General features: G+C 36.9%; 1 protein-coding gene across 10 annotated transcripts in view; it reads right to left on the reverse strand.

Moving 5' to 3' along the window:
• VWA8 (von Willebrand factor A domain containing 8) overlaps positions 1-25170 on the reverse strand; it is a 385006-nt gene that overhangs the window by 166387 nt on the left and 193449 nt on the right. For 7 of the 10 annotated variants that reach the window (XR_014071267.1, XR_014071269.1, XM_081549924.1 and 4 more), the window contains 5 exons: positions 14915-14990; positions 12828-12963; positions 8526-8645; positions 5691-5896; positions 3747-3898 (listed from right to left, as the gene is read on the reverse strand). Coding sequence is in view for 7 of the 10 variants with exons in the window: in XM_081549924.1 (XP_081406050.1) it covers positions 3747-3898; positions 5691-5896; positions 8526-8645; positions 12828-12963; positions 14915-14990 (690 nt within the window). In the remaining 3 variants the exon portion in view is untranslated. Of the gene's footprint in view, positions 1-3746; positions 3899-5690; positions 5897-8525; positions 8646-12827; positions 12964-14910; positions 14991-25170 lie in introns of all 10 variants that reach the window. The other 3 variants (XR_014071268.1, XM_081549920.1, XM_081549922.1) reach the window with 1 other exon arrangement.

Below are 25170 nucleotides of genomic sequence, written 5' to 3' on the forward strand. Positions count from 1 at the left end.
ATGTGTATTTTTTCCCCCCAATAATGACATTTGAAACTCAAGAGCTCAGATTACCTTTTCAAGAGCTCGGAGTTTAAGCCAAATCCTCCTATTTCTGCCTAAATTTCTCCCAGTGTGCTTATTATGTTCGCCATCTCTCTGGCTTATTCTTTTCCATGTATTAGAAACTTAAAAGGAAACAACAGAAAAACTTCAAGAAGTACTAGTGTAAAGGGGCAAAGGCAACATGGGGGTCTAGGTAGACAATTCCGATCCCAATACTAAGATGTGGAATGTGTTTAGATCAGAAAAAAGAGCTGCATTACAGCTTAATCAAGCAAGTGTAAAATAACTACCCAGTATGATAGCCTGCAGGTACCAGGTTTAGCACAAGTTTAGTGAATAAGGTAAAGCATATTCAACTCCTAAGATCACACTAGGCCTTTTAAAAATGTATAGAAAAGTATCACAACATTGAAAAGGAATTATACGCCAATAAAAAAAAAAGAAAAAAAATACAGAGACCTATGAATGAGATAGGAACCATCTCACTGTGCTCTTAGGGGAATGAAAGAGAAAATGACACGGTCTCAGGAATCTCACTGAGGAGCATCATCGAACAGCCAAAGTATATTCTGATTTCAGCTGAGGAAGAAGGTGCTGCGGGAGACTATACAGTATAAACAGTGGACCAGCATCACCTCTGCCCCATGGGAAAGCTTCCCTCTTCTACACCATCTGTCTTACATCTCTTTTTACTTATACATTTATACTTATGGTCAGTTATTTTTTCATCCCTATCTTGTGTGTGAATGTGACCATCTTATTCTGCGTTCAATGCAATTTTTTTCCTATTGAATAAAGATTGAATTAGAGAACAATAAAATTAACAGGTTGTAGCAATAATTTTTCATTCAGGGCAAAAGGATATTAAGAGCAATTAAAACATTTGGTCCCTCTTCCTTAGGGACAGAAATCCAATGTGAATCTTCTTCCCTAACACAGGATCTCCAGAGATGAGCAGAAGCAGCCTCAAAGAACTGATTTAGCAAAAGGTCTGGAGAAGTATGGGCTTCCCTGATGGCTCAGTGGTAAAGAACCTGCGTGCTGATGCAGGAGACACAGGTTCGATCTTTGGTCCAGGAAGATCCCTTGGTGAAGGAAATGGCAACCCATTCCAGTATTCTTGCCTGGAAAACCCCAGGGACAGAGGAGCCTGGCAGGCTACAGTCCATAAGTTTGCAAAGAGTCAGACATGACTTAGCAACTGAACAATAGCAACAATCAACAGCAATTAGTGAAGTATAAAGTTTAGCCAAAAGTCTAGAAAAGTCAAAGCAAATCATAAGACTGCATGGGGACAACTTTGAATTTTCAGAGGTCTATGTGATTACTAGTATCAGTGTGCCACTTGAGGAGAGAAACAGAAAGTGTAAGTATTACTTCTTTTTAATTTGTTTTTGTTTTTGCAGATGAGAAAAAATTAAGATTATATTAAAATGCAAAGGGTGTTAGAATAAGAAGAAACCTTATTAACCTTCCAAAGATGAAAATATACTGTGGTCTCAAAAAAAAAAAAGAAAATATACTGTGGTCTCACTAGAACAGTCTTATTTTTCATCTCTTTTTACAGACTTCTTATTAATAGTGCCCTTTCGTTCTAAAAAATGTCTTGGTTAGGTGCTAAGTTATATGGTTATGCTACAGTAAAATGCTCTCATTTTACAAACAGGGTAAAATCTGTTTCTTCATGTCTAACCCAGACATGCACATTGAACATGTCATTAACTGCTGAATTCCCGGGACATTGTTTTGTTCACCTTACCATGCTACCCTCTCAAAGTACAAGACTGATAATTTGATAGAAATAAGATGTATGGAACCTGTGGATTTCACTAATAAAATAACATCACTACCTTTGAGCTGCTCAAGTCATTTCAATTTAGAGGTGATGAAAACGTGCTTTGAATGTGCAAATTGTAGTCCACTATTATCTCCACTCCAAAGGAAAATTCACACTTCCCCCACACCTGCTATAAGTCTATTTTTAGCTACATGCAGTGGGTGGACAACTAGTTCTTTCCATGTTGGCCTCAGGCTTGACCATTTTGTTTCCAGGCTCAGTGCACTTTCGCTTCCACTCATAAGTATTTAAAACAAGAGTTGGAATTAACTTGCCATGGCAACAATGAACAAGCCATGGCAAGAATTTTTCAGTATACAACTGGAAACAGTAATGAATAAGTTAAATCACTGTATCTGTCTTCCTTAGAAACTTAAATGGTCAACAGTTTTCTTTTGGTTGATCTTACTAATACACATTTTAAATTTTATTTCAAGTTGTACAGAGTAGAAAAAAAGTTATTTTAAAATCACAAGCCTGGTTTCCATGAAGCTAGAACTGCATATAAATTTGTTAATGGTAAAACAAGTTAAAAACCATCTTATTTACAATTGAAACTCAAGATATAACTTATAAAAAGGATGCCAAAAACCATGAGCACCAACAGAAGTTTGTACATTAAAGACATTTCTTGAACTCTCTAACGTAGGAGATAAGTTATACCCATTAAATCACTAAACTAGTTTCAAAATGCCCATAAACATTCCTAATCAATCAGCAAAACAGTATTCCACAGAAAAGTGTATATACTAGCAATGACATCAAATCATTCTTATCAAAAAGAAAATTTACTAACTTATTAACAATCTAAACCAATTCACTGATAAATTTCTAACATAACTCCATCTTGCTCTTTCACAACTAAAGGGAAATATTTGTTTCTTCTTAAGAAATCTTTGAAGAAATTGTTAAAGCCTTAACAATTTATTTTTATTGGCATATATTCTAACAAGTTTTATAATAACTTCAAAGAATAAATAGTGATGATGTAAGCACTTAGAATAAATATATGTAGCTGGACTAATCATTATATACAACAGTCTTTTCCTAAGGAAGGCAGAGTGTTCCTCCTATATGAGACCGAAGTTAAATAAAAAGTAATTTTTGTCCCTTGGGAATTTATGATAATGGATTTCCTTACAGATAAAGACAATATTAGATGCATTATCAATAAGTTATGCATATTTAAAACTGCTTTCTTGTGAATTTGCACTGACTTAATTATCCTACTAATAAACACTGTCAATTATCTTTCGGGTCAACAATATCGTATTTGTTAAGATTCTTTGTTAAGTATGTAGCCTATAATTACAAAATAAAAAGCAGGCAAGTAGCCCACACGAAACAAAACCCACTTTTTTTCCCTGCCTCTTTCATCTGTCAGGCCAAAATAAGTACTCCCCAAATTTCAAGTTAATATGATTATAAATTTAGAAAACTATAACAGAAAAATATATGGTGACAGAAATAACATCTTAACTAAATATATATTATCTCTTCATGTAGTTTCCATGTTTGTGCAATGATTCTGTACTAGGTTAGGAAAAAATGAGAACCATAGGAATTCAACAAAAGGACAGAGACTGTTAAAGAAACAAATATTTCCCTTTATTTGATTATATTACATCTACTCATGGGACATTTGGAATAACTGAAGTTCTCAATTTACAGACCTATAAATAATGCTATTTAACCGAAATCCAGCCAGCAAATAGCACCATATACTTGAAGAGCTTACTCATGGAAAAGTAATTTCCACACCAAGTCCGTTTAGTAGAGTATAACAGTAGACTCAGAATGATCAGCATTTGAGAATCAGAACAGTGACACTCAAAAGTACTTTATCAAGAGTGATTTGCCTTACTCCTTTGCCAGCTGCACACTGGACCTTTTTGCTCCGACTGGTATTCCGTATTTGTGCAAAGTGTTAACCAAAATCTCCCTCATGTCGTTGTTGTAGGAATCAAAGTCAAACACATTCCTAACCACACTGGAGAGACCTTCAGTGGGAAATTTCTGTATTAAAAAAAGAAATTCCCTTATTACCATGTGACAAAATACACAGTATTATAAAGATTTCCCAAACTGACAGAACAATAATGACCAAATAAACTTCACTAGACCTTTTCTTACTAGCCTTGTCAGATAAACGGATAGGAGGAATGCTTTTCTCTTTTAATATTTGCCCTGATGACTTAATATTTTTCTTTTTCAATAAATATCAGAATTTGAAGGGGAACAGTTCTTTCTCTCAAATGTTAAATCGGTACTCAAATCCTGGGGTTTAGTGACTTTCACCACTTTCTGAAATCTCCTGCTTTTAAAATGGAGTACTAAGCTTCCCTGGTGGCTCAGTTGCAAAGAATCTGCCTGCACCGTGGGAGACACAAGTTCGATCCCTGGGTCGGGAAGATCCCCTGGAAGAGGAAATGGCAGCCCACTCCAGTATTCTTGCCTGGGAAATCCCACGGACAGAGGAGCCTGGTGCGCTACAGGCCACGGGGTTGCAAAAGAGTCGGACATGACTCAGCGATTAAACAACAACTGGATGCACCAAATTAAAAAATGCTACTTAAATAGAGCAGAGTGTTGAATATCTATATGGAAATATTCAGAAAAGTCACAAGTCCAAGAGTAAATGAAAAGAAAGAAGGTAAAGGAATAAGGAAAGAAAGGAAGAAGAAGGTAAGAAGTACAGAGAACAGAGACATAGGGAAGCGCAGAGGGAAAGCAAACGAGTGTTACAGACAGCCGACTTCACACTGCTGGGGTCCGCTGACTCATTCATCACCTCTGTCTTGGTTTTCTCTAGGCGCTGGGATCTCAGCTGGACTTGCCATGGTTTTACAGGCAGAACAAAGCTTTCTATTTTCCCACCTAGGTTTTCAGAGGTCAAGAGTCATTAGGTTATGACTGTTCACTTGGAAACCATCATCTGTTATAAAAGCAGAATCTACACAGGCTTTTTGTCTTCTTTACCAAGGTGAAAAGTGAAAGTGAAAGTCGCTCAGTCGTGTCCGACTCTTTGATACCCCATGGACTATACAGTCCATGGAATCCTCCAGGCCAGAATACTGGAGTGGGTAGCCTTTCCCTTCTCCAGGGGATCTTCCCAACCCAGAGATTGAACCCAGGTCTCCCACATTGCAGGTGGATTCTTTACCAGCTGAGCCACAAGGGAAGCCCAAGAATACTGGAGTGGGTAGCCTATCCCTTCTCCAGCAGATCTTCCCAACCCAGGAATCGAACCAGGGTCTCCTGCATTCATTGCAGGCAGATTCTTTACCAACTGAGCTATCAGGGAAGTCCTCCAAGGTGAACTATGCATCATAGATGGCTATAAGGAATTTCATTCTCTTGTCCACTTACTCTATCCAACAAAACTTTCTCACAGTATTTACAGGTATGTAATCAATACTATTAGTTTCCAGTCAGTTTTTTATCTTCAAGTCTTTCATTTTCAAAATGAAAATATTTTCACTTAGAGACCATATATGCTTGTTGTATAAAGTCAAATAGTAGTAAAGCTTCCTTTCTGTCTCACTCTCCTGTCTTCCCACACCCCCCAGAAAACCTTCACCAAATTTCCTAGCTCCTTGGTAATAGCCATGGCATGGAATCTTGTCAAAGTCAATTCAAACGTTAAACAGAAAATGTTCATTTGGATTACAGACATTTCATACTATATCACCTGGATCAGTATTAAAGAGAAATGGAGAGACTTGGTGTAAATTAGGCAAAAAACAAACAAACAAAAATCTAAAAAACATTGATCTTTTAAACTTTTATGTACAGGCAGGTGCCATACCTGCAAATGCTTGACTATGTTGACAACTTCTCTGGTAGAATAAGGGTAGTTAATAATACCCTGATCAGCTAAATTCCTCAGCTCTCCAAAGGCAGCGACGAGCTTCTGAAGGATGGGCTCGGGCACATTTGGGCCATACTGCCTGAGCATCTTGAGTTCCGAGTAGGGTTTGGGATTATCCACTGCATGGCAGCTAAAAATATCACCTATGAGAAAAAAAAAAAAAGATTCACATTCAGTATGCAACTAACCCCTTATAAGGACATAGCAAATACGGAATGATCAATGAAAGAGCCATGGGTTGCTCACCAAAGCACTTCTATTTTTAAATGTGTAAAACTGCAGAGAAAGCTTGTCCAACAATAGGTATACAGAAAAAAGCAACTGACTAAAGCAAAAGGAAATGAGACTGAGTGATGTGTGGTTTATTCTACATACATTTATTTCTCTTAAAAATTATATGATACTTGGATATAATTTCACTGGTAGATATTCAGGTACAAAGAACAGAAAGAGAAGTCCCTGCGAGTTTCTGCCAATCCTAATCCTTCCCCCATAGGCACCCAAGGTTAACAGTTCAGTGTATTCATTTTTTTATACCTGTCAGCATTTAATATTTATTTATTTTTAATTGATTGATGATTGTGTTACAATATTGGTCCTGCTAGTATTTTTAAATGCATATATATATATAAATCACTCAGTCATGTCTGACTCTTAATGAATGTAGACCACCAAGCTCCTCTGTCCATGTGATTCTCCAGGCAAGAATACTGGAGTGGGTTGCCATGTCCTACTCCATTTTAAATGCATACATACAAACATATACAGCTTTGATAATTCAGTCTTTTTCCATTAATTGGAAAATACTCATGTGGTTCTGAGATTGCATTTTTAACTTTATAACACATGGTAAATATCTTCAGAAATTACATACATATATACATGCCTTTTTATGTATACTAAAAATGGGGAAATTAGTATCATCACTCTCTAAACAATTTATTATCTTGTTCAGATTGCTAGAATATACTTTATAAGTTGCTTTCAGAAAAGTAAACTTGCAGAGATAATATCTAAGTAAAAATCAAGGAAAAGGAACATGTAAACAAAATATTTCACACAACTGAGAATATACTAGAAAAATATAATCTATGCTTGAGAGACAGAGATTTCTCAGATAAAAGTTTACATAATTCTGATTTATAATCCAAAGGACAGGGACCAAAGGAAGTTAGACTAAATAGATTTGCATTATTTAATATGTTCATTTTAGAAAGGAAAGATATTTAGAACTTACTTTGACTCAGAAATGACTCAAATCATTCTTTTATTGTTGTCATATATTCATGAAAGCAATTGAATAAAATGCAACCGTGATAACTTCAAGCTTCTATCTCATAGGCTAAACTCATTCAAATACAAACATGAAAAACAGCTTTGGCCTTTTTTTGCTGAAAAGCAAATGCAACACTAATATAAAGCTATAATTGACCCCTTATTCGTTCACTCATCGAATAATGATTAAATTCCTTCTATGTGCCAAGTAATACTCTATGTACTTTATAGACCTCAGTGATCAAAAACACATAAACCCCTGTCCTCACAGAGTTCAGATTCTGGTGTAGGGAGGCAATAAACAATAATTACAAATGTTAGAAACTGTATGTTTCAAGGAAAAAAGACAAGCACAGTATAGTACTTGAGAAATGGTGATGGTTGGGAACGTCAGACAGGTCAGCCTCACTGAGAAGGCGACAACTAGGCAAATGCAGGTATGTGATAGAAGAGCGTGGCAGGTACAACTAATGCAAAGACCCTGGGGCGAGCACAGCTGGCATGTTCAGAGAAGAGGCAGGGGGCAGAGAGGCTGGAGGAGGGTGAGCCGGGGGAGTGGCACAGAGCAGAGCACAGAGCAAGGCCAGTGAGGTCAGAGGACGCGAGACTCATCCGGGGAAATTCTATGCGTGTCGAGCATATTCGTGTACACGCGTCCCTCTTGCCTTTTATTTTCTATTAATTCAAATGATAGACTACCACACAAACTGTTCTTACTGTTTCACTTAATACATTTCCAGGAATCTTTTTTTTCTTTGGTATTAGCATGGGTAAACTCATGCTCCATCTTTTTTCACACAGCTTCATGGTAATCTACTGAGTGGATATAACAGAATTTCTTCATTCAGTCCCATTGGGATGTACATTTGGATTGTTTCCTTTCATTTTTGCAACTATAAACAATGCTATATTGCCTATCCTTGTACTTAAAGTGTTGCACAGGGAATTTCCTTGGATAAATTCCTTGATGTGCAATCGCCAGATCAAAAATCCTACTAGGAGACTGAGCCTGCTTCACATTGAGTATGGAATGCCCAGTATTCAGAATTAGCTACTTATCACAGAGAAGAAAAGTTTTTCTTAAAGGTTCCTGATGACTCAGTTTATCCCAGGGCCTCTCCAATCAACATGAATCAGTCTCCCCAGAGCTGGCCTCAAACCTTTCCATGGTTAGGGTGATGTGATGAATACCAAACACTAAAAACCCTTTCTTAATTTGTGTTCTACTCTAAGACTATCTATAGTCTAAGATATGAAGCCAAGTTCTACCACTTATTATCTGAGTGACCCAAGAAAAATAATCTCTCCGAATATCAGACATTCTCCTCCTCTAAAATGGGGATAAAAATACTCTCACAAAATGGTTGTGATGATGAAAAGCACGTGGGAGCATTTAGTTGGGAGCATTCAGTGACAGCCAATATAGCATTGTTACTAACATGACATTGTTATTGTTATTGCTATTGTTTTGGTTATTATTATCATTATTGCTTTTACCTAAAGTACCAAAGAAATCATTGCCTAGGAAAGGAAATCCAGGTCTGTTGGCCAGAACAATCATTCTGAAATCAGGATGAATCACTACAACATTTTCTCTTCCATTGACTAGTGCAGCATCTAGAAAAAAAAAATTCAATTTATTCTTTATTGATATTCAATAATTCTTAAAGAGTATCAAGTTATAGCCTTTAAAATCACACAAGCAATCATATAGTTCTATAACCATAGGGTTGTAAAACAACTCTAAGAAAGGTGGTTGTAATAACTGGGTTGGAGAAAACAAAAACATCTTTGAGAAAGTTTGCTTAGAACAGAATACTGATAAAATGCATACTAAGTTATATAGGAACTTGCATTTTCATGTAAATTAAAGGCACATCTAAAAAGCAAACTTGTCTAAATGTTGTCTTATGGTACTTAAACTTGGCTTGAGATCCTTTCATTCATTTAAAATACAAATAAGAATCTATAACAAGAGATAAACCGAAGGATACTCAAAAGATCATCCAAACATCCTCCCCTTTTTTTTTTATCAAATCAGCAACTGCATCCCTTTGCATAAAGCCTGCCATTCTGTAGCTAAGGAGTAAATCCTGTTTGGATTACCCTCCCTGAAAGGATTAACTACATACGAGAAAGTCTTGAACATCTCCTCAATTCATTAGAGCAAAGTTGATTTATTTCCATTCGAGGGATTCTATCATAGTTCTTAAAATATGTAATTTCAAGTTGACTGTAGCTTTCTTTGTGCAAATGTTTAAGGTACTAAAGGAACTGAATATTATATGCTACTGGCTGGTGTACATTTCAGATCAAACTGCTAGTCCAAACAAAAATTTAAGGTAGTAAAAACTTTATTGCCGATATTTTAAGACAGAACACCTGTCATTTGGGTTTATTTAAATCTTTGCCTTTAGGCTGTCCATCTGTAAAAAATGATAGATGTGAAGTTCAGTTCAGTTCAGTTCAGTCACTCAGTCATGTCTGACTCTTTGCAACCCCATGGACTGCAGCACACCAGGCCACCCTGTCTATCACCAACTCCTGGAGTTGAGTCAAACTCATAGTGATGCTATCCAATCATCTCATTCTCTGTCATCCCCTTCTCCTCCCGCCTTCAATCTTTCCCAGCATCAGGGTCTTTTCCAATGAGTCAGTTCTTCATATCAGGTAGCCAAAGTATTGGAGTTTCAGCTTCAGCATCAGTCCTGCCAATGAATATTCAGGACTGATTTCCTTTAGGATGGACTGGTTGGATCTCCTTGCAGTCCAAGGGACTCTCAAGAGTATTCTCCAACACCACAGTTCAAAAGCATCAATTCTTCAGTGCTTAGCTTTCCTTATAGTCCAACTCTCACATCCTTACATGACTACTGGAAAAACCATAGCTTTCACTAGACAGACCCTTGTTGGCAAAGTAATGTCTCTGCTTTTTAATATGCTGTCTAGGTTACTCCTTTCTTCCAAGGAGTAAGCATCCTTTAATTTCATGGCTGCAGTCACCATCTGCAGTGATTTTGAGGCCCCTCCAAAATTAAGTCTCTCACTGTTTCCACTGTTTTCCCATCTATTTGCCATGAAGTGATGGGACCAGATGCCATGATCTTAGTTTTCTGAATGCTGAGTTTTAAGCCAACTTTTTCACTCTCCTCTTTCACTTTCATTAAGAGGCTCTTTAGTTCTTCACTTTCTGCCATAAGGGTGGTGTCATCTGCATATCTGAGGTTATTGATATTTCTCCCAGCAATCCTGATGTGCTTCATCCAGCCCAGTGTTTCTCATGATGTACTCTGAATATAAGTTTAATAAGCAGGGTAACAATATACAGCTTTGATGTACTCCTTTACCTGTTTGGAACCAGTCTGTTGTTCCATGTCCAGTTCTAACTGTTGCTTCCTGACCTGCACACAGATTTCTCAAGAGGCAGGTTAGATGGTCCGGTATTCACATCTCTTGAAGAATTTTCCAGAGTTTATTGTGACCCACATAGTTAAAGGCTTTGGCATAGTCAATAAAGCAGAAATAGATGTTTTTCTGAAACTCTCTTGCTTCTTCAATAATCCAACAGATATAGGCAATTTGATTTCTGGTTCTTCTGCCTTTTCTAAATCCAGCTTGAACATCTGGAAGTTCATAGTTCACGTATTGCTGAAGCCTGGCTTGGAGAATTTTGAGCATTACTTTGCTAGCATGTCAGATGAATGCAATTGTGCAGTAGTTTGAACATTCTTTGGGATTGGAATGAAAACTGACCTTTTCCAATCCTGTGGCCACTGCTGAATTTTCCAAATTTGCTGGCATACTGAGTGCAGCAGCACTTCACAGCATCATTTTTTAGGATTTGAAATAGCTCAAATGGAATTCCATCACCTCCACTAGCTTTGTTCGTAGTGATGCTTCCTAAGGCCCACCTGACTTCACATTCCAGGATGTCTGGCTCTAGGTGAGTCATCACACCATCGTGATTATCTGGGTCATGAAGATCTTTTCTGTATAGTTCTTCTGGGTATTCTTGCCACCTCTTCTTAATATCTTCTGCTTCTGTGAGATCCATACCATTTCTGTCCTTTATTATGCCCATCTTTGCATGAAAAGTTTCCTTGGTATCTCTAATTTTCTTGAAGAGATCTAAAGTCTTTTCCATTCTATTGTTTTCCTCTATTTCTTTGCATTGATCACTGAGGAAGGCTTTCTTATCTCTCCTTGCTATTCTTTGGAACTCTGCATTCAAATGGGTATATCTTTCCTTTTCTCTTTTGCTTTTCGCTTCTCTTCTTTTCACAGATGTGAAGTACTTGGAGTTTTATTGAGATGAGTCTGTAAGAAGCTACACTCATACTTCTTTATGATAACAAAAAGCAACTTTTCAATGTGCCATATATTCATGTACTAATACCACTATTAGCTTTAATATTTGATCTCCATTTATTTTAGTAGTTGTAAATAACAAGGGTATGTGGTCACATGAAAAATTTAATTAGTTAACTAACATAAAAATGGCAATAAAACATGAAAATTTTAAAAAGCAAAGAAAATGAAAAACATAGGCGTGGAAGAGATGCTTTATGTAACTATGTTCAAAAGAGCTTCAGCTGCTCTTGTGTTTAAAATGTCATCTACAATCAAACTTGAATTTAAAAATTATGATGACTCCTTTGCTTCTAGATAATCCTTCAAAAATATATCTAAAAAATGTAAAGGGCTACCAGGAGATTATCTCTGTTTAACCACAAGTTTGTTCCAGTAGTTCTTTCTTGCTTTCTATTTCACTGTCCTTATAATGCCTCTAAAAAGGGCAGGCAGCATTCAAATCTTGAGAGTCTGAAAGATTTTCTAAAAGATAGTTATCAGGCTGTTTAACTGAAATTCTCATTTTTTCCTATAAATTCATTGTGAAACTGAAGTCTCAGAATACTTTTATGAGTACTAAGTTTCCTAGGTTTATACTCAGCAGTCTTGCAATGACAATGTCCAAGAAGAAATCTCTGTGGCGATGGACTTGTACATTTTTATAGAGTCTTCTGTACATATGTTTTAAATATTGAAGATTTCAATCATTAGTCTCAGCTTATTTGGTTACCTTCCTATTGACTATATTTTCAGTGGCTAGTTAAAGATCTTCAAGTCTTTTCATGACACAAAAATTAAAAACTAGAAAATGTTCTCACATTGCACTAGACAATTTTTTCTTATGTGTTAAACAGACTTATGAGATTTATCTATCTACATTTTCCCTAACAACCACAAAAATAAAAGGAAGAAGGTACTCCAAAGCAGAGTAACTTCTTTCTGAGGCAAGTGTGTATGGTGTGTGTGTGTGTGTGATATATATATACATATATATATATATATATGACTGATATAAAATGCCCAGCAATTTTTTTCTAATCATACCGAGATAATAACAACATTGATTTTAACATTATAAGCAACAAAAACATGGTAGAGCTTTGAAAATTCCAGATAATAATGAAAGAAAGTAAATTGTACACAAATAATTGAGACATAAGTATAATACAAATTATATGTTTGCATTCTCAGAGCAGAAAAAATATGAAGTTGATTTGTCCTAAAGCTACTATTGAAGTTTTCAAAGACACTCTCCAGCTATAAGGAAGTGAAACTAACAAAGCTAGATTCAGACATACTGATTTTTATTGATAATTATCAATACAGACAACTTGACTTATATTGAATTTATGCTTGTTATTTGTAGATAAGCAGCCAGCTAAGTGTGTGACCTGGTACAACAGATGTAAAAACTGCACATTGAAAGAAAAGTTGCTTTTTTATACTCACTTGCAACAATGCGTCGTCCATCTGCTAGAATCATTTCTCCATTTTCTACCAGAGTTTTTAAAATACAGGTGACATTTGTTGGAGCCTTGTCTGCCTCATCTACTACCAGAACATGACCCAATTTTACTGCTTTAACCTTTGAAGATAGAACATTTATTGTAAACAAAACAAAACAACAAAAAAATGAAAGCAAAGGTTTTAAAGATTCCATCACTCATTGCTTTGGATTTGTAATAGTTGGTTTTCTGTAAGCTATAAATATAAAATCACAAAAATGTCTGTAGCAGAGCTGGAAACAGTATTTATGGATCTCCACCAAAAGCTTCTCATAGTTACTGAACTGCTAACTCTGCAGTAATCACTTTATTTTCTTGCAGCATCCTAATTAGCCCTATGTTGGCGATGTTCACATTTCACACCCCCAGGAAGGGGAGAATTAAAACAAGTATTGACATATCAAATAGACAAGTTAAAGGACTGTGGGGGCAAACAGGAATGATTGTGATGATCAATACTGGATATCAGAACATTGCACTTGTTGTAGCCTTAAAAGAGTGCACGGTTTTAAGAGGTCAGTATGTAGAGTGGAGAAATGGGTAGTCAAGACAAAGAGAATCAATGGTCAAACTCAAGAAATCTGCACCCTACTGAGGGAAGAGTGAATATGATCAGTCTATCTTGGCTGATGCAGAGGTTAAATGTAAGAAAAGAGAGAAAAGGGTCTGAAAGTGTAGATCAGGTCTCGACAATAAAAACTTGACTGCCAGACCAAAAAATATGTGCTTTGTCTCATTAAATAACAGGATGAATTAAAGATTTATGAGTTCAGACATGATAACAAGTTTAGAGCTACAAGTCAGTGCCTTTAATCATGAAGAAATATGCAGAATAGACTAGAGGGGGAATATCATAACAACTTGGTAAAAAAGAGATGTGAGGATCTGATTTTAGGGAAGAGGGCATGGGTAAAAAATGGAAATAAAAAGCATTATATTATCTGAAGAAATATTCATAGGTATATTCCATAGCCTTGGCAACTAATTAGATGGGAAGATGTGAAAGGAAAAATAAGAGAGTTCTAGGTCTTGGATGACTGAGTAAATTAGATGACTGGTCACATTATGAAAAGATAAGAAAAAAGCTAGGAAAAACTCTTAAAAACATTTAAAAAGAACGGATAGGAGATACTCAATGAATTTCAATGTAAACCCAGAGATTATTTTTTTAAATAGTAAGAAATAGCTCATAACATAAAATGGAGCACATCATAAACTTTTCTCATTACATGGTTTTGGCAAATAATTTTAAAGAAACACAGATTGAGAAATAGGTGATTGTCTATACCACAAATATCTTATTTCATATTCTAAAAATATGAACAAGAATTTTTCTTTTTAACTTTAGAGTAAAAATAACCTGAATTTAAAAAAAGAGGGGGAAAACATGTAGCTTCTACTCCCAACTCCAGCCTTCACATCTCTGTTCAAGGAAAGTCGAGTCCAGTCTGGAAGGACTCAGAAAGGAGGTCCTGAGGATGCCCATCACCAGGGTCTGGACCACTGAGGTCTCATGATGGCTTATCTGTACCATTGCTGGAGAGCAGTTATCTACACAGAAACACAAGCCTGGCAGAACAGATTTTTTTTTTTGCGGGAAGGGGGCTGTTATGTGAGAAGCTAAGGAATGATCTTCCCAGCTTTACAAAATGTTGGGCTAATATTTCACTCATTAAAATCATTTTAAAAAACATTCCAGAAGCATTATCTAATTTCAAAGTCTGCACATCTGAAAACAACAGTAAACTTTTTTTCTTTTTTGAAAGTTCTGGAATGGAAAAGTTATCATTAGAGGATTTCTATCATTCCCTAAATCTCTCTCTGGAGAGAGGAAGAGAATAAGAAAACATGTTATTTTTCCCAGTAATTTGCATTTAAATATCCACTCTCCAAATGACATATGAATGAGTGTTTTCTAGTTAAGACTGAAACATATTGGAATCAATGGGATATTTCTTCCCCTTAAAGGCTGAAATATAATTATCATTCAAAGAATACAGTTGAGAATATTCATATAATTGCATTACTAACCAAAGGTGAGTCTTCATATACAATAAGTCCATCTTTAACAGAAGGCTGAAGAGTAAGTGTTTGGACTGTGGTGTCCCTAAAGTTAAACCAACAGATTTTATAGTTAGTAAAGAAATAAAATGACATTTGATCTCGAATAAAACACGAGAGCATTTCTCTTTTTCTTCCTTTAGTTCACCATCCAGCTTCTCCTAAGACAAATAAAAAAGCAAATGAAATTCCACTTAGCAACAGTATTTTGTAGCTGTCGATATAAGTTATAAAGGCTTGGGAATTACTCCATGTTTACAAATTATCCAGGCTCTTTACTACTCCTTTTCCCAGTAACTTCCCTATGACCATTTTACTCTTTAAAATCACCTCCTGAAGGTGAAAAGGAGAAATTAATAATAAATACTTGTATTACCTATACAATATTTACATCATTCAAAAATAATCTGATGGTGAGTTTGGTGATTACTGGCATGTTGATGTGCCTGATTAAAGTGAGTCTGTGAATTACACTTTGTGGCCCAACCTGCCCTCACGCAAGACCATTTTACCTCACTCCAGCAAACACGGGATTGTGAACATTTCTGCTAGGATTAGGGCAATTCATTTTACTTTCTTAAGTCTACCTACTACTATCTACCTGACTTTCCTTTAGATCAGGATTTTCAAAAGTATTAACAGTGAGCTACCTAGATGTTATCCAACTCCACACATGATAAGACATGAAGTTCACAACACCTATGAATCTTCTTGCCCAAAATGTTATAGTTACTAAAGAAATAAAATGACATTTGATCCAGAATAAAACACAAGAGTCATATATCCATTTTTTGTATTCCTGGGTCTCCTAAGTTTACTGTAGGGTACACTTTTGCTATCTTCTGCTAAAAAAAAAAAAAAATCCATTTTTGGGTTTTAAATAACAGAGTTTAATTAATATCACAAATTCACTGTTAATATTCTGGCAACACAGAAGGGCGGGTGAGGAAAAGAAAGAGATGTGTTCACACAGATTTTTATAGCAATATAGTGAATTTCTCACCTCAGCTGTCACATATTTAATGGGCAACAACATGACACCTCCCAGCACCAAGATGGAAAAAGGAACTCTTGTATCATTATCAGTAGAAAGGAAATTCATTCATTACTTTAATAATTATGGTGCTTCATAGCAGATTAAGAACAAGAAATTCAAAGTAAATTACAATTTTAAAAAGGCAAATGAAATTGTTCTATAACACGTTAATTCTGATAGCATACAATTTGGCAAATTAGATTTCTCAAAAGACTTGTGCTAGAAATAAAAAACATAGGTTTGAGGGAACAAGCACAAATCAGATGATTCCTAAAAGGGACAGGGAATAAGGATAAATACAAATGGGAAACATGACTTTCAGTGGAGTAGGCAATGAGAAATAGCAACTTAAAGGGAAAAAGTGGTTTTGTTCCGTTCTTACTGTCGGTCCTTTGTCTTACATGTCAAAGGAAAAGCAAAGGCTAGCAAAATATGTAAAATGATATTCAATTAAAAAAACAGATTGGCTTATATATCATTCCCTTATTATATAAGAGTAGAAAATAACTCACTATCTTCTGCATAGCACTTAATATAACAAGAAAAAAAGCCTGGACTTCCCTGGCGGCTTAGAGGGTAAAGCATCTGCCTGCAACGCGGGAGACCCAGGTTCAATCCCTGAGTCTCAGGAAGATCTCCTGGAGAAGGAAATGGCACCCCACTCCAGTACTCTTCCCTGGAAAATCCCATGGATGGAGGAGCCTGGGAGGCTGCAGTCCATGGGGTCACAGAGCCTGACACGACTGAGCCACTTCACTTTCCTGGTGGCCCAGTGGATTAGAATCCGTCTGCTAATACAGGGGACACAGGTTTAATCCCTGATCTGGGAAGATTCCACACACCACGGAGCAGGTAGGCTCGGGTGTCACAACTTCTGAGCTCATGCTTTACAACCTGTGAGCTACAACTACTGAGTCCACGCACTGCAACGACTGCAGCCGGCACACCTACAGCCCACGCTCTGCAACAAGGGAAGCCACTGCAATGAGAAGCCCACAGACCGCAACAAAGAGCAGCCCCCATTCGCTGCACCTAGAGAAAGCCCAAGCACAACAAAGAAGAACCACTGCAACCAAAAATGTATAAATATATATTTTTTTAAATCTTGTTTTTCAAGGTATCTTACAATATTATAAACTGCAACTCAGTAAATGATGACTACTGTCACAAGTAGCATATAAGTGAAAGTGAGAGTTGCTCAGTCGTGTCCGACTCTTTGCGACCCCATGGACTATACAGTCCATGGAATTCTCCAGAACAGAATATTGGAGTGGGTAGCATTTTCCTTCTCCAGGGGATCTCCCCAACCCAGGGATCGAACCCAGGTCTCCCTCGTTGCAGGCGGATTCTTTACCAGCTGAGCTACCAGGGAAGCCATGATAGAATAGAATATAAATATATAAATTGACTCTTTTTTTTTTAATTGGAGGCTAATTACTTTACAATATTGTGGTGGTTTTTGCCATACGTTCACATTAATCAGCCATGGGTATACATGTGACCCCCATCCTGAAACCCCCTCCCACCTCCCTCCCCATCCCATCCCTCAGGGTCATCCCAGTGCACCAGCCCTGAGCACCCTGTCTCATGCATTGAACCTGGACTGGCAATTCGTTTTACATATGATAATATACATGTTTCAATGCTATTCTCCCATATCATCCCACCCTCGCCTTCTCCCACAGAGTCCAAAAGTCTGTTCTTTACATCTGTGTCTCTTTTGCTATCTCGCATATAGGGTCATCATTACCGTCTTTCTAAATTCCATATATATGCGTTAATATACTGTATTGGTGTTTTTCTTTCTGGCTTACTTCACTCTGTATAATAGGCTCCAGTTTCATTCACCTCATTAGAACTGATTCAAATGCATTCTTTTTAATGGCTGAGTAATATTCCATTGTGTATATGTACCACAGCTTTCTTATCCATTCGTCTGCCGATGGACATCTAGGTTGCTTCCATGTCCTGGCTATTGTAAACAGTGCTGTGATGAATATTGGGGTACACGTGTCTCTTTCAATTCTGGTTTCCTTAGTGTGTATGCCCAGCAGTGGGATTGCTGGGTCGTATGGCAGTTCTATTTCCAGTTTTTTAAGGAATCTCCACACTGTTCTCCATAGTGGCTGTACTAGTTTGCATTCCCACCAACAGTGTAAGAGGGTTCCTTTTTCTCCACACCCTCTCCATAAAGACAATATAATGATTCTTTTTCAGAAAATATTTGACTAAAATCATTGCTTTGGTTTTAGGAGCATCATATTAATTCTCCACACAAATAATCAATGACCCAAGAGAATATTTTATTTGCAACAGTTTCAATTTTATTATGATTTGTTCCTCTCAAGAACAGTTTTGAAATATAAGCTCATAAAAGCTGAAGTAGAGTCAAAATTTCAACAATACTGGGGAGAAGAAAACACATCTTAGCGACAGTTTCTTAGCCTCCAGTTGAATAAAGAGACGTCTCTCCAGGACACAACAGGGACCAGCAAGGCTTGCGGAATCAGCCAGAATGTTCAGCTAATTGCTGACATGTGTGTTAGCACCAATTGTTCTCACTTACTATTTTACAAACTAAAGTTGTCTATCAGTTAAAGCCTGTGTTGTTAAAGAGGCTACTCAAAGAAACATGGTGCTAAACTCTAGTCTTATTTTAACTCTGTGACTTTAAAGTTTTTTTAAGTTGGAGTTATTAATGCTTCAACAGTAATTTAAAATGATTCCAGATGCAATAAAAGTAATTAGATTGAATAAAGACCAAGTTTTTATCAAAATAAGGACAGCAAATTGGCCACTGGAGAGCAAGCACAATTCATTCTTGCGACTTTGGTAATAAAGGTACATTAAGCTAATAAATTCTAATTTACTGAGGAGCAAAAGATCTCAAAATAGAAATGTCTATTTTGAGGATGATATTTTAGTAAGTTGTATTTAAATTGGCTTATGGTTAACTGTCTTTTAGAAAAACAATAATAGTTAAGGCACAAGGGTGAAGGAAGAAAAAAGACACATAGGAGTTTCAAATAGCTAACAAAAATCTTATCTAACTTTGTAGTTCATTAAAATAGAGATGGCTAAAGTAATAGTCCACTCATTATTATAAACCATGCATGAGAAAAGACAGAATATGACTCACAGGAGGCACTTTACAGATATTTGCTCAATATTTTAAGAAGTGGGATGATTATGAAAATAGAATCAAATGGTAATTTTAAAAAACAAGATATAAGCATAAAATTACTGTCTGAGTAGTAAATGCTGTTGAAGGATATTTTCAAGTGAAGAAGTCATGGCATTATCAAGACTATCATTTCTAAAAGGCTTATTTTAAAACATGTAATGAAATAAAGATAAGAAGTACTAATAATAGTTATCATTAATAAAAGAAGAAAGTGGTAACTTAGACAAAGGGGATGAAAACAAATTTGAGAATTAATTAAATTTGAGAATTAATGTTTACAAACAGTCTGGGTTCTCTGCACACTTCCTTCCTGCCTTGCCTACAAAAGACAAATTTATTTTGCTAAGTTGGGAAAGAAACTTTCCCGAGCCCTCAAACAGAAATAATCACTAATATAAGCAGTGTTGCCACACAATCCAAAAAAAAAAGAAGATACAAATTAGCTGTGATTATTGCAGGGTTAGTTAAAAACCAACACTGGTCTATTCATAAACAGTCCTCCTAGCTTTGTCAATTACTTCAACTTTTTTGTTTTTAAATCACTTAAACTCCTTTTAAAAATTACTATTATTTTTTTCATGCACAACTATATATTTATTGTTTTAACTTTTTGTGTTGCATTGGAGTATAGCCAATTAACAATGTTGTGATAGTTTCAGGTGGACAGCAAATCACATAAACTCTTGAAACCCAATATTATTCATCTCTATGGAGGGGAATTAAAATAGAACATTTGAGGAAATATAGTAGAGTAAAAAGTTAAAAAGGCAAGAGTGAAAAAAGAAATACTATTAAATGTCCTTTGAATGCTGTGAGGGAAAAGTCCTTTTCATAAGACAAACAAAATATTATTTCTGCCAAAGTGACTGAAAAGACTCCAGCTCTTAAAATAGTTGGAGGACAAACAGTGTATTCAGTTGTCAAACACTCATCACTAATACATCCAGATGCATAAACTCCTAACAAACCATAAAAGGAGGGAAGACATTGGGGGGATAATATTTATGGAAGGGAGTCGACTGTGGTTCAGCACTTTGCTCTCCAGAGGTAGGCTTTTCTGGGAACAACAGGTAGAAAATAGCCACAGCAAAACAGTCATTTGATGGAAGCTAAAATTTTCAAAATATTAATAGTTTTTAAACTCTACTTACCTTCCTTACCACATCTCCTAGCAATATATTAACACTTATTTAAAAAGAAATTCCTCCAAAATTCAAAGTCATGCTGATAGTCAAGCCTTTAACAAAATCTGAATGTTTTGTAAGTTGTCTAGTCTTTTTAAAAATAAATATACTACAAATATTTAAAATGGGATCTTTTGTCTCTATTCTGAAAACTAGCTTACTGGCTTGGGAAATTTTAGGGTACTCAAAATGACCTAATTTCTTCATAGGAACTTCATTTTCTCTTTTACAGAAACAAAAAAAGAAAAACAGTATGCAGGTCCCTTATTTATCTTGTCCACTGACATTAAACAATGTACTTTCTGATCAGTTTTTAAAAAGGAAAAGAATGAACTGCAGATAAAACATTGATACAAAACTGAACAAGTAAAAAATTAAAAAGAAACAAAACTGAATGTGTGCAAAGATGGACACAGAACAAAGTAGAGTGTGAGGCAGGTGAATATTTGTGTCCACTGGATAAATCTTTATCAGAAAATATACTATCTAGTAATTTATATTTTTAAAGCCTCATTAATTGGGTAACAACAGGAAAGTTTGATAGAGTCAAAAATTAAGTGAATACATTTTCATATCAGGACATGAGATAATTGTTCATTCAATAAATATTTACTGAACACCTACTAATGCACACTGCTTTAGATAAGAAGAATAAGTCCCTGAGAAAGCACAAATTCTTTCCTTTGCTGAGCTTAAATTCCTAATATATTTAAGTGAACTTATTTTTACCATACTAATGATGTACCACCTTTAGCATAGTACAAACTGGATCCTGCATGAAATTAAATATCAAAAGATAATTTACGACAGGCAATTCAAGATAAAGTTAAAATAAATATTTTTGAGCACTGAGACAAACAATAAACAGCCTTCAACTATTTAAGTCAAGAAAGCATAAGTCCACCAGCTCTCCATAAAACTGGTCAGGCATGCCTCTTCTGGTTAATAATTCAAAATCCATCTTTAGTGTAATATTTCTTGCCTAAGATTTACTATGTAAGCTGCATTTTGTATATACCATAATATTACTTGGTATACTATAAGCCACGAATTATTTTATCCTAATTTCTGGTTATTCATCAACTTGAAACAATTCCCAATGCCTGGCTTATTCACCACACTTGAACCACTTGAGTCAAATAGAAAACAGTATATAAATCAGCATCCTATTTTGAGAAGTCCTTTGCTAACAGGAAATCTATGTTCAAGTTTTCTGTAATGCACTCCTGTAATTAAGTTTTTAGGATAGATTTTCGTAAAGGAAGACACTACTGCACTAGAGTATGTGCCTCATTCGTGTCCAACTCTTTGCAACCCCATGGAGCCTTGCCAGGCTCCTCCGTCCATGGAATTTTCCATACAAGAATACTGGAAAAGGTATTGCCCTCCTCCAGGCAATCTTCCTAAATCAGGCAGTGAACCTGCAGCTCTTACATCTCCTGCATTGGCAGGCGGTGTCCTTTACCAGCTGAGGCAGCTGGGAAGTCCACAGCATCATAAGAAAAATAATATATATTGCTTCTCAGTTCAGTTCAGTTCAGTCGCTCAGTCATGTCCGACTCTTTGCGACCCCATGAATTGCAGCACGCCAGGCCTCCCTGTCCATCACCAACTCCCGGAGTCTACCCAAACCCATGTCCATCGAGTCGGTGATGCCATCCAAACATCTCATCCTCTGTTGTCCCCTTCTCCTCCTGCCCCAAATCCTTCCCAGCATTAGGGTCTTTTCCAATGAGTCAACCCTTCGCATGAGGTGGCCAAGGTATTGGAGTTTCACCTTCAACATCAGTCCTTCCAATGAACATCCAGGATTGATCTCCTTTAGGATGGATTGATTGGATCTCCTTGTAGTCCAAGGGACTCTCGAGAGTCTTCTCCAACACCACAGTTCAAAAGCATCAATTCTGCGGTGCTCAGCTTTCTTCAGCGTCCAACTCTCACATCCATACATGACCACTGGAAAAACCATAGCCTTGACTGGACGGACTTTTGTTGGCAAAGTAATGTCTCTGCTTTTACATATGCTATCTAGGTTGGCCAGAACCTTCCTTCCAAGGAGTAAGCGTCTTTTAATTTCATGACTGCAATCACTATCAGCAGTGATTTTGGAGCCCCCCCAAATAAAGTCTGACACTGTTTCCACTGTTTCCCCATCTATTTCCCATGAAGTGATGGGACCAAATGCCATGATCTTAGTTTTCTGAACGTTGAGCTTTAAGCCAACTTTTTCACTCTCCTCTTTCACTTTCATCAAGAGGCTCTTTAGTTCTTCTTCACTTTCTGCCATAAGGGTGGTGTCATCCGCATATCTGAGGTTATTGATATTTCTTCCAGCAGTCTTGATTCTAGCTTGTGTTTCTTCCAGCCCAGCGTTTCTCATGATGTACTCTGCATATAAGTTAAATAAGCAGGGTGACAATATACAGCCTTGACGTACTCCTTTTCCTATTTGGAACCAGTCTGTTGTTCCATGTCCAGTGCTAACTGTTGCTTCCTGACCTGCATACAGATTTCTCAAGAGGCAGGTCAGGTGGTCTGGTATTCCCATCTTTTTCAGAATTTTCCACAGTTTATTGTGATCCACATAGTCAAAGGCTTTGGCATAGTCAATAAAGCAGAAATAGATGTTTTTCTGGAACTCTATTGCTTTTTCGATGATCCAGTGGATGTTGGCAATTTGATCTCTGGTTCCTCTGCCTTTTCTAAAACCAGCTTGAACATCTGGAAGTTGACAGTTCATGTATTGCTGAAGCCTGACTTGGAGAATTTTGAGCATTACTTTAGCAGCATGTGAGATGAGTGCAATTGTGTGGTAGTTTGAGCATTCTTTGGCATTGCCTTTCTTTGGGATTGGAACGAAAACTGACCTTTTCCAGTCCTGTGGCCACTGCTGAGTTTTCCAAATTTGCTGGCATATCAAGTGCCATATCGAGTCCAGCATCAGGGTCTTTTCAAATGAGTCAGCTCTTCGCATCACGTGGCCACAGTATTGGAGTTTCAGCTTCAGCATCAGTCCTGCCAATGAATATTCAGGACTGATTTCCTTTAGGATGGACTGGTTGGATCTCCTTGCAGTCCAAGGGACTCTCAAGAGTCTTCTCCAACACCACAGTTCAAAAGCATCAATTCTTCGGTGCTCAGCTTTCTTCATAGTCCAACTCTCACATCCATACATGACTACTGGAAAAACCATAGTTTTGACTAGATGGACCTTTGTTAACAAAGTAATGTCTCTGTTTTTTAATATGCTGTCTAGGTTGGTGATAACTTTTCTTCCAAGGAGTAAGCGTCTTTTCATTTCATGGCTGTAGTCACCATCTGCAGTGATTTTGGAGCCCAAAAAAATAAAGTCTGCCACTGTTTCCACTCTTTATCCATCTATTTGCCATGAAGTGATGGGACCAGATGCCACTATCTTAGTTTTCTTAATGTTGAGCTTTAAGCCAACTTTTTCACTCTTCTCTTTCACTTCCACCAAGAGGCCCTTTAGTTTTTCTTCACTTTTTGCCACAAGGGTGGTGTCATGTGGATATCTGAGGTTATTGATATTTCTCCTGGCAATCTTGATTACTGCTTGTGCTTCATCCAGGCCAGCATGTTTCATGATGTACTGTGCATACAAGTTAAATAAGCAGGGTGACAATATACAGCCTTTTCCTATTTGAAACCAGTCTGTTGTTCCATGTCCAGTTCTAACTGTTGCTTCCTGACCTGCATACAGATTTCTCAAGAGGCAGGTCAGGTGGTCTGGTATTCCCATCTCTTTCAGAATTTTCCACCGTTTATTGTGATCCACACAGTCAAAGGCTTTGGCATAGTCAATAAAGCAGAAATAGATGTTTTTCTGGAACTCTCTTGCTTTTTCGATGATCCAGCGGATGTTGGCAATTTGATCTCTGGTTCTTCTGCCTTTTCTATGTCCAGCTTGAACATCTGGAAGTTCACGGTTCACGTATTGTTGAAGCCTGGCTTGGAGAATTTTGAGCATGACATTGCTAGCGTGTGAGATGAGTGCAACTGAACATTTGGCATTTCCTTTCTTTGGGATTGGAATGAAAACTGACCTTTTCCAGTCCTGTGGCCACTGTTGGGTTTTCCAAAATTGCTGGCAAATTGAGTGCAGCATTTTCACAGCATCATCTTTTAGGATTTGATATAGCTCAACTGGAATTCCATCACCTCCACTACATTCCAGGATGCCTGGCTCTAGGTGAGTGATCACACCATCTTGATTATCTGGGTCATGAAGATCTTTTTTTGTACAGTTCCTCTGTGTATTCTTGCCACCTCCTCTTAATATCTTCTGCTTCTGTTAGGTCCATACAATTTCTGTCCTTTATTGAGCCCATCTTTGCATGAAATGTTCCCTTGGTAACTCTAATTTCCTTGTAGAGATCACTAGTCTTTCCCATTTTATTGTTTTCCTCTATTTCTTTGCATTGATCACTGAGGAAGGCTTTCTCATCTCTCCTTGCTATTCTTTGGAACTCTGCATTAGCAACAAAAACTAAAGAGTTTGTTTAACCCCAGCCCATTTTCCTGTGTCATTTTTATGGCAGAGGAAAAGGAATAAATATTAATACCTCTGAGGAATTAGAGAGCTCAGGACAGAGCAGTCCCCTAGCACATTTCTTTGTCATCTTACATTTTTTTCTTAAAATTGGACAGAGATTTTGAATGCTACTCCTTAATATACCCAGTTGTTCCAATATAAACACGTGTATGACACCGTTAGGGAAACAGCAACAAGGAGCTGCTGTCCAGGCACCAGGGTGGGCGGACAGCGGACAGTGCACAGGCAGCTCAGCCTCGGGCTGCTTTT

This window comes from Giraffa tippelskirchi, chromosome 12 (assembly GCF_054371585.1).
Source record: "Giraffa tippelskirchi isolate mGirTip1 chromosome 12, T2T-mGirTip1v1.2.pri, whole genome shotgun sequence".
Lineage (NCBI taxonomy): Eukaryota > Metazoa > Chordata > Mammalia > Artiodactyla > Giraffidae > Giraffa > Giraffa tippelskirchi.